General features: G+C 40.4%; 1 protein-coding gene across 5 annotated transcripts in view; it reads left to right on the forward strand.

The window, feature by feature from the left end:
• The window catches only part of Pus10 (pseudouridylate synthase 10), a 68532-nt gene that overhangs the window by 5847 nt on the left and 51820 nt on the right, over positions 1-10865 (forward strand). For all 5 annotated transcript variants that reach the window (XM_005385750.2, XM_005385751.2, XM_005385749.2 and 2 more), the window contains 2 exons: positions 3389-3640; positions 4416-4502. In XM_005385750.2, the coding sequence (XP_005385807.1) occupies positions 3389-3640; positions 4416-4502 (339 nt within the window). The remainder of the gene's footprint in view (positions 1-3388; positions 3641-4415; positions 4503-10865) is intronic.

Genomic DNA, 10865 nt, shown 5'->3' on the forward strand with positions numbered 1-10865 from the left:
CAGACCTCTCCAGAGCTCCACCACAGCCTGTACTGTCAGGGGAAGAATGGCTTCCAGAGAGTCTTCGCAGGTTTTGTGCAAGGTCCTCCTGGTTTTCATGAACCCAGTCCACGGAACCTCTGACTCCTCAGGCTTAGTCTGTATTCTCATGTTCTCCTGGAGACCTTGTTCACCAGCTGCTCCTTTGCTGACTCTGGACTTTTCTGGTTCTCATTGGCAGGAGCAAGAGTGACCTGTTGTATGGCATGTATTCCTAGGGGTTTCTCCATGTTTAAATGATTCACACATGTTCGTGGGTGGGCATCTGCAGCCGGTGCATGGTGGGCCAATTGTGTCAATGTTTCTCTGTGTCATGGTAGTTCTCAACGAAGCAGCGGTGGCCAGCCTGAGGGCCGGCGTGCAACAGCGCTCACCGCCGTGTGGCTTCCTCTGCACCAGATCCCCTCCTCCCAGGTGCCTGTTAGGCTGGGGGCCGGCCCAAGGGCCAGCAGTCCCTGCCCTGTGGCCTCCCGGGCACCGGGGGCCCTCCCTCCGGGGGCCTACGAGGCAGGAAGCTAGCCAGCCAGAAGACCGGCGCTCCCCACCTGTGGCTCCCTGTGTGCCGGAAGCCCTCCTTCTGGGGGCCTACGAGGCCGGGAGTGAGCCGCCGGTCCGAAGACTGGTGCTCCCTGCCCGAGGCTCCCCGTGCACCTGGGACCCTCCTTCTGGGAGCCTACGAGGCAGGAAGCTAGCCAGCCGGAAGACCGGCGCTCCCCACCCATGGCTCCCTGTGCGCCGGAAGCCCTCCTTCCGGGGGCCTACGAGGCCGGGAGTGGCAATAGACTCTTAAGGGGCTGCTTTTCGAATATGCAGTCCATTATGATAGAAATGTGGCACATGCAGCTTTGGACCTTATAGAAGTAAATGCTTGTTATCATCATTATTACTGCTGTTAGTGACAACAAATGTTAATAGAGACCTTTGACATTCATGGTAATGTACAGTTTTGTCATTTAGTAGAATACTTTCACGTAAAATAGAGAACATATTTGTGAAATATGTTTGATTCAATAGTGGCATTCTTTTCAGAGGCAAATAGTTATATATATATATATATATGTGTAAATATATACACTCAAACACATACTCTGTTTCTTATTTTAATAATTGCCCAGAAGTTAGCAGTAGCTATCGTTTTCCTTACATGATTAGTTCCTATTATTTTGGAAATAGTAATAAAGCTTTCCATTACTATATGTCAAGCTTTCATATAATTCTCATAATAGCTGGGCGTGGTAGTGCACACCTGTAATCCCAGCACTCAGGAGGCTGAGGCAGGAGGATCGCCGTGAGTTTGAGGCCAGCCTGGCTACATAAGCAAGTTCAAGGCCAACCTGCACTACATGGTGAGAGCCTGTTTAAAAACAACAGCAACAAAAACTCCAAAAAACCTTCATAGTAGCCTATTAGGTACATACATACTATGATTGTCTCTATTTTCATATGAAGAAACTGAGACACAGAGAGGTTAAGTAACCTGCCCAAAGTTACACAGCTACTAAATGAGCAAGCTAGGATTTGAAGTCTGTCTGAATCTAATGCCTAGGATTTGGAGCTAGAAGACATAGATTTGAATCCCAGTTCCACCATTTTCCAGCTTCAGTTTACTCTTCTGTACATGGGAATGGGGATAACATCTGCCTCATCTGATTTTAAAAGAGTATCTAATAAAGTATGTGAAAGCACTTTGAAAATTGGCAGTGATACCTATGTGATAATGATTAATATGCATATTCACTACACACAATGTGACTATGAAGTTGTGAAGTCATAAGACTGGTTTGTGTAACGTCTCTTGGACATTTTTTTTTTTTTTTTGGAGACAGGGTCGTGCTATGTAGCCCAAGCTGGTTTGGAACTCAGTGATCCTCTTATCTCAGCCCCCTGGGTCCTGGGATTACAGGTGTGCATCACCATGCCTGGCCCCTTATATTTTTAGTTTTTCTGAGACAGAGTCTCACTCTGTAGTCCAAGTTGGACTTGAACTCACTATGTAGCCCAGGCTGGCCTCGAACTCGCAGCAGTCCTCTTGCCTCAGCATCCTGAATGCTGGGATTACAGTAATGCACCACAATGCCTGGCTCATTTTTAAAAAAATATTACAGTCTATTATTCTATACCCATGCTGTAAGATTCAAAATATGTATTATATAGAGATAGTTACCAGTTATAATTTGTAACATTTTGTATAAATAAAGGTAGTAAAAATATTTGAAGACCTTAAATATCCTTAAATTCTGATCTGTTCCATTCACATTAGTAAATATGTACATGTGCATATATATGTACTGTGTTATACTGACATTACAGGAATTATGTAATAATAAACATTTGTGTGGTTCATAATTAGCTGTATATGTATGGATATATACTTCTGTTATATAGAAGACCTAATGTCTCAATAAAATGAATTGTTTGTTTGAAAGATTTTTTTTTTCCTTTTGAGTCAGTATAATATAAATGAATTTCAAAAAGATATTCAACTGAGTAATAAAAACTCTAATTTGGAAGAAAGAAGAAAAGTCTTCTGGCTATTTAGATGAATAGAATATTTTCAAAGTAATGCCAGCTTTTGCATTCTTAAACAAGGAATGACAGAAATTACACAAACTAGAATACAGTAGAGGGCTTCTTTCAATTAATGCATATAAATCATTTGTAATTTTGTTGCCAAATTTCAGCACTGCCAGTATCTGTGCACTTTGTGTAATAAATTGTCTCAAAATGATTTTTTACTTCATAGATTTATAGTCTCTGTCTAAATAATGAAATTTCATGTTAAACAAATATTTATGAGGCTTTAGTGTTTAGGAGATTGTTAAATCTCCTAAATCCTAAATCCTAGTTTAGCAAGGATGGAAATTCACTTTTACTTTTATTTCTTTTTTTGCAGGGCTAAGGTTTAAGCCCAGGGCTTCCTGCATGCCAAGCAGGTGTTCTACCTCTGAGCTACATTCCCAGCCCTGTTTGTATTTTAATATGTTAATTAGAATGGAAGTTTGTTTTACTGAAATTAACAAGCAAATAGCCCTCACAATAGAAGTACAAACCAAATTAATAAATTTGTTGATGGAGCATTTCTGCCTAAGATTGAGAATTTTAGCATCACTGATAGAACTTTTTTGAGAAAATATTCACACATATGTAATAGGAACTATTTAAGTCCTTGAATTTCTTACAAAGCTAATGCTGGCCACGAAAGTAAACTGATTGCTTCAGAATTTATATAAGTCAGTGTTGTACAAGCCTCTGATGGGTCAGAATTTTCATGTTTCCTGCTTCATTTTATCTAGAAATCTTTAAGGACATTGTGAAAGGGTGACTGCTTTTTCTTTTGTTACTTTTTCAGGAGTTGCTCCATGATCTACAGAAATATTTGGAAACTGAAAAAGATGAATTAATTTTGGAAGTTTCAAATCCCGCTCCCAAGAAAATTAGGCTACAGGAGTTGGAAGACGGGACTGATGATCTGAGTCAAAACGGAGAGGGTGGGAGCTCTGTTGGAGATGGAAGCGCTGATTCCAAGAACTTGGATTTAACTGTGTGCAATGTTTGTCTAGGGATTCTGCAAGAATTCTGTGAGAAAGAGTTCGTTAAACAGGTAAATAATTTCTATTACAGGTATAATTATATAGAGAGTTTCAGTTTTAAGGCTTAGAATTCTTGTACAGAAAGGAACAGTACCACTCATTTCAACTTGTTTCATACCAATGAATCATTAAGATGTTTTCTTAACTTAAAAAAAAAAACAAGCCTGCTACTCTGACATTCCTTCGTGTCAACATATCTGAAGATTAAGGAACTGTGCCCATGTATTGCAGTCACTAGTGCTACTCAGCTGAAGAAAAATATAGCGGTTTGCTTTCCTCTTGTTCTTTAACATCACTAGAGTTAAAAGTTTTTCTTGTTATTACCTAGAAAAGATAAGTGTTATAGCTAGGTAAAAAGTAAATGGCTGCATGTGGAATTGCCTTTGGTTTCCTGTAGTGAAGAATGCTATATTTGATTTCCTTTTATTTGAAAACACTTAAAAATTATGAGGTGACTTAATAGAAAACCATTTTGACACTTAGATTACTTTGCAGGTGTCAGTTCTGGCTATTTTCATACCTTATGATATTAGCTTTCTGGATCATAGTGAGCAAATCCAAGATGTTTATGAGGGGGATGTTTTGTTTTATTTTGTGGTGCTGGGAATGGAACCAGGTCCTGGTGCGTGCTAGCAAGTACCCTATTGTTGAGCTACATTCTTAGCCCTCAAAGGAGAAAGTTTGGAAGTTTTGTAATGTTATCTCCTGAACCGGATGGTTATGTGAAGATGAGAGTAGTATTTTCAGCAACTTGTGGGGATTTACGTGACTGTAACCCTTTTTTAGGTATGCCACAAGGTCGAGACCTCTGGCTTTGAATTCACCAGCTTGGTGTTTTCAGTCTCCTACCCACCGCAGGTGTTGGTAAGAGAGGTAAGATCATTTGCACACACATGTGAAATGCACACTGGGAATGTCTCAAAGCATGGGCGTATAGAAATCCTGTTTTTTTTCTATTTTGTGTATTCATTGAATGATTGAAGCATTTTATAGCTGCTTACCAAATGCTTGTTAAGTGAATGGATGAAAGAAGGAATTGTTAGTTCCAGTTAGTTTATTCATCCCAGAACTACCTGTTTTTTTTCTTTTGTTTTGGTGCTTGGGATCAACCCAGAGCTTTCCACTGGTCCCCCATCCTCCTTTTTTTTTTTTTTGTCTTCTTAAGACAGGGTCTTGCTATGCAGGTCAGGCTGGCCTTGAGCTCACTTGGTAGCCTACGCTGGCCTCGAACTTGCAGTGATCCTCCTGCCTCAGCCTCCTGAGTGCTAGGGTTATAGGCGTGTCACTACGCCTGGCTTTGCTTCTGTTTTTTTTTTTTTTGTTTGTTTTTGGTTTTTCTTCTTTACCGGGAACTGAACTCACGACCTTGCGCTTGCGAGGTAGGCGCATTGCCACTGAGCTAAACCCCCAGCCCCTTTGCTTCTGTTTTTGAGACAAGATCTTGCTATATAGTTCAGGTAGGTCTTGTACTTATTGTGTAATCCAGGCTGACCTTGAACTCACAGTGATCCTCCTGCCTCAGCCTCCCAAGAAAACCCACGGCTTTCCAAATGCTAAATACTTGGTCTAACTCCAGCTGCGATACCATATTTTTAAAAGATACACATTCAGTGGCAGACATTTACTGAGCGTTAACTGTTAGTGAGGCATGGTATCAGAGAAAGAGATTCATTCAGAACTCCAGAGATCTTTTAAGCAGACATGAACATTTTTATAGTAGTCCTAGGATAGGGTCATTTCAATTATGAGGAACTTTCTTATTCTCTGGAGTAAAATGTAAAAAGTAGCTTCTCTTATAGTCAATGATAGAGAGGAGAGAAATACCCTTGTGTTTACTTTAGCTGTTTTTGTTTGTTAAGTGAAAGGATAAACATAAAACTATATTTTTTATACTATAAAATCAAATATAAAAAAAATTCTGTAATCTCAGATTGCACCTATGGGTTCTAATCATAACCATTTACATTGATGAGAGGTGTCTTGTCTCAACAGTGAGAAAAGTAACTAAGGCAGTACTCTGTCCTGTTCATAATTTCTATCAGTGGTGATACAGTGTATACTATAGGTATACATGACATAGTTGAGTATAGCAGATAGGTGGAGTGTTTAGAATTAAGATCCCAAAAGATTTCGAACAAGGAAAAATCTAACAATATGAAATTTAATAGGAGAAACCATAGGTCTTTACTTGGGTTTAAAAAAACAACTTCCAAGTAAAAGATGAGGCAGGACTGGCTTAGAATCTGTGTTAACAGAAAAGGCTGAGAGGTGTTAGTAAAGAATTAATGACAAGTATATAACTATGCTGTAAGAATTAGGGATATGATAGAGATGACCTTTTGGATCTTAGTCCAGAGATGGGAGTGTAGTACATGATCAGCATTCCACCACTGTGACCTAATACCTGGAGTACACAACTTAGAGGAGGAGGGGTTACTTTGGCTCATGGTTTCGAGGATTCAGTGCATGGTTTGCTGGCTCCAAGGCAGGATTACAATGGAAGGGTGGAGAAGAGCTGCTCATCTCATGGCTGCCATGAAGAACTGGAGCACAGAGGAAGAGCCAGAAAGAGAGAAAGGAAGGGAGTGGGGACAAGAACAGACCCTTCCAGGTTACGCTCCCCCCGGCCTACCTCCAGTGAAGCCCCCCTCCTGACAGCACATTCAGCTATGAACTCATCATTGATGCCCAGTGATCTAATTGCCTTCCAGAAGCCTTGCTTCTGGATGTTGCTGAATTAGGGATCAAGCCCTAAGACATGAGTCTTTGGGGGACACTTCATATTTAAGCCATAACATACAGTATTTGGAGTGGGGAAGGTGACAGGCACTTACGAGGCCAGGCTGACGTTGAACTCACTGTGATGCTCCTGTCTCAGCCTCCCAAGTGCTGGGATTAGTGAGCCACCACACCTGGCTTAGTTGTCTTACATAGCACTGGCCATTCAGAGTGCCATGTTCAGGTGGAGCTTTCCACTTTAGAAGGAACAAATGGGAGGGAATTTGATACAGTCCTCAGCCTCTGAGTTTGAAAATATATTTCCTTACATTAAAAAAGGCTTCCTGCAGCTGTGATGAAGGTTAAAGACTATAATGGGATCATTTTAGATTACTAGGTGGTTTTTAAACCTAATTACAAGACATTAAAAATAACTTCGCTGAGATGGGTGTGGTGGTGTACACCCATGATTCCAGCCCTCAGGAGGCTGAGGCAGGAGGATAATGAGTTCAGGGCTAGCCTGAGCTGTACACTGAGTTCAAGGCTGATCTGGACTACACAGTGAGCCCCTGCCTCAAAAAACAAAACAAAGGACCGTGAAAGCCTTCCCTAGCTGAGGTCCAAATTAGAGGAAGATGTGATTATCTAAAGACTGATCAGAGAGGCACAACATTGCTCATTTTGCAAATGGAGGAAGGAGGCCATGCACCAAGCAGTGTGGGTGGCCTCTCAAAGCTAGAGGAAGTAATGAAATGGGTTTACCCCTACAGCATTCAGAAAGAAATACAGCTCTATTGACACCTGATATTAGCTCAGTGAGACCTGTGTTGGGCATGTGACCTAAAACACTATAAATACATTTCTTGTTTTATATTTTTTATTTTTTAATTGCCTTTTTGAGACAGAGTTTCACTGTGCAGTTCAGGCTGGCCTTGAACTTTGTAGCCCAGGTGGGCCTTGAACTCACAGCAATCTCTTGCCTCAGCCTCCTGAGTGCTGGGATTACAGGTGTGTGCTACCACGCCTAGCCCATTTCTTTTTTTAAACACCTAAATTTGTGGGAGTTGTTGTAACAGCAATAAAGAATACACAGTTAGAGGATTTGGTACATTCATTGTAGTAGAGACATCTGCTGAAGGGACTTGGGTTATTTAATTTGGAGGGTAAAAGATTCAGTGGGGGTGAATTTGCTTTCCTTACGTACTCAGGGAGCTTCCTTGTGAAAGAAGCATTAGACTCCTGCTGGGATAGAATGAGATGGGAAGTAGTGTACATGTGTAAGGAATTATCCAGAACAGGACAGAGATGGGAGTTTCATAGCACCAAGATATTTAAGCTAAGGCTGGGCACAAACTTGGAAGAGATACATAGAAGGAAGAGCATGTTAAGCCTTTCCAGCTTCAAGACTCTACCTACCTAGTTTTAAGAAAAATATTTTAGTGGGTTTTGTTGTTGTTGTTACTTCATGTTCATGATTGATTTCTCTGCACTTTCACACCACACTAAAACTGCTACAGAGTGACTGTTCCGTATTTATGCTAATATTAGACTAAATTTACATTTATGGGAAAGGAGCGTTCCATGAAGTCCTTTTAAAAGTTAAATGCTTTAGGAGTGTGTCAGTTCTTTCAGGTTTATCTTTAAGAGTTAAATCCAGTAGAGGGCACTGTTGTACTATCTCTTTGGTTTGTCACCCACCTGCATAAGTGTGTGAGAAATACTTTACTCAGTCTTTTGACTTTAAATGGGTATACTGTTTCTTAAATGTTATTTTGGTTGTATGAAATGCTCTACTTCTCCATATGTAATGTGATATAGTTGAGTTGTCAAGTAAAAACTTTTTTCCTCTCATTTATCAGACTTTATATCTTCATGCTTTGTACTGAGTACCACACATTATATTCAGCCCTAGAAAAGTAGCTAGGAATAAAAGTAATACCATTTTTGTAGTAGCATATTTTATTGAAAATATATTTTCTTAAATTCTGACAAATGGGTCTTAAAAGGACTTGATTTTTATTTAAATCTGTGGTTTCTTTACCAGTTTGTGATCATTCAGTCTCATTTAGAATTTGAAGAAAGAATTCCTTGTCCTAAGAATGTACATCTCAGAACTTCCCATGTACTTGCAGAGGCCTCTTGAATTCCCAGCCAAGGATGTTTCTTAATTGGATATTTGCGTAAAATTTACCCCTCTGTTATTGATGGATGTTCTTTTTCTAAAGTACATTTTTTCTCATTGTGTTTAGTGTATAGGTCAGGATTCGACTGCAAATACAGAGAGGAACATGTTCAGCTTCATATTGTGTATGCACACCTGAGCTACGTGTCTTCATTCATTAACCCAGTTCTCCAGTTCAGCATGTGTATTTTCTCTTTTTTCCTCCACTTTCCATGGCTTCTTAATTTTTATTTTGTATAACAGGCACCCTTCCCAAATCCGTGTATTTGCCCTCACTCATCATTTAAAACCAATTTAAGGTCCACTTCATTCTACAAGACTTTTCTGAATTTCCCAAGGAGTCCAGAATTTATAGCCCTATTTTTTGTTAGATTAGTTGGTTAGAACTTCCTTCAATATCTGTCTGGTCTATTTATTTATTTCCTTTTCTTTCTTTTTTTTTTTTTTTTTTCTTTTTGAAACTGGGTTTCATTATGCAGTTCAGGCTGGCCTTGGACTCACTTTGTAGCCCAGGCCGGCCTCAAACTCACATTGATCCTCCTGCCTCAGCCTCCCGAGTGCTGGAATTACAGGAGTGTGCCACCACACCTGGTTTTTTGGTCCATTTTTCTATGCAAAGCATATTTTTCAAGGTCACTGAATTAGGCACTATGAAACATGCAGAATTGTTGAGATTGCTGTTTTTGCCTGTTACAGAGCTTTCAACAGACTCTTTGTGGGTGCATCTCGGGGTGGCCAGTAGTAACCTTGCCGTGTTTTAAGTACACAGACTACAACTTTAAAAATGCTTCAGCGGACTTGAGTATGTCCATGTGGCAACCCAAACCTATCTTCCTTAAAGAAAAAAGTAATTTCAAGAGCTTGCCCCTCTGAGTATACCAGTGTATCGAAGTCTCCATTATTAGAATCATGGAGTCATAGATGTTTATGAGACCGTGGTGATCCTCTAGAACAGGACTCCCTTGCTGTGGCACTTACTAAGAAATGTCAATATGCATATGGCAGTGATTTCTCAGAGCCTTGGCCAAGCCACCATTCCAGATATAAGCCCATTCATACTTACTGAGAATGTCTGGTTGCTAATCCAGGCATTCCCAACCTTTGTGTGTAAGGTAGCTCCCTCCGTTCCTTTTTGTGATACTGGGGATTGAACCCAGGATCTCATGCTAGCAAGGGTTCTGTCTCTGAGCTGTGCCCCCAGTCTCTTTTAACTTTTATCTTGAGACGGGTCTTGCTAAATTGTCCGACTTGGGCTTGACCTTGTGATCTTCCTGCCTCCGCCTCCTGAGTAGATAGGATTATAGCATTATGCCATGGCACCTAAAAAGGTGATCCTCTCAAAGTTTAATGAGTCCCTAGTATCTGGGTTTCAAAGAAGATAGACTTGAGTAATTTTTTTCACTCTCATAGATAGAGACTGCTTCTGTAATCGTCTTCTTATTGTCACTTGAAGAGTAGGAAACTGAAGCTCATAGGAGTTATATGGCTCACCCAGTGTGTTATAGTTATTGGAATGTGGGCTGCTTTTTTATTTTTTAAGATTAGATTTTATTGGTACATTTTAGATATACATGACAATCACATTCATCATAGAGAATTTGTACCTGTACATGATATAACTCCCACCCCCATTCCTCTTGGGCTGCTTTTTTTCTTAAAACCATGCCATCTGTTCATTTTTGTATAGTTGGTGTATTTTATTCACTTAACTGTGTTGGTTCCATGGCATTACCTTTTCTTAAGTACTTACCTTATTAACCTGTACATCCACAAATGTGACTGACGGTCAGGGAATCAACAGAATGATGAATCCAGGCAGCCCAGCCTGAATCAAAGGGAACGTGGGGCTAGGCATGGGTGCAGATTCAAGATTCCCTTACTTGATACAGAACTGGAATGTGTTTCAACTAAAAGGATGAGTCATGTGGATGAGTTAAGGTCCAGATAGAATGCAGGACAGGATGGGAACTCAGAAGTCCAGCTGTTGGAGAGCCAGTGCAGGTATTACAGAAATCCAATGACTTGTTGTTAGGGTGCAGACACAGGAGCCCAGTCATAAAACAAGAATGCATTTCCTGAGGTCACTGCGGCAGGCCGCAAGGAGGAATGGGTCCGCTCCTGGCAGTGGGCTGTTATGGTCAAGCAGGCTTGAAGCGAGGCTACTTTGAAAGATGACCATAATAGTACAATACATATTGAGTTCAGGAATGCAGTTGGCAGGATATTCAGAGGTGTATTTAAATACATAAAGATTGATGCATTTACTTTGTAGCTTTACTTTGTTCTTGGCTGGAACTCAGCTAAGCAGAGGTGGAGAAGTGAGCATGGAAGAAAAG

Source organism: Chinchilla lanigera, unplaced genomic scaffold (assembly GCF_000276665.1).
Source record: "Chinchilla lanigera isolate Chin_1 unplaced genomic scaffold, ChiLan1.0 scaffold00023, whole genome shotgun sequence".
NCBI lineage: Eukaryota > Metazoa > Chordata > Mammalia > Rodentia > Chinchillidae > Chinchilla > Chinchilla lanigera.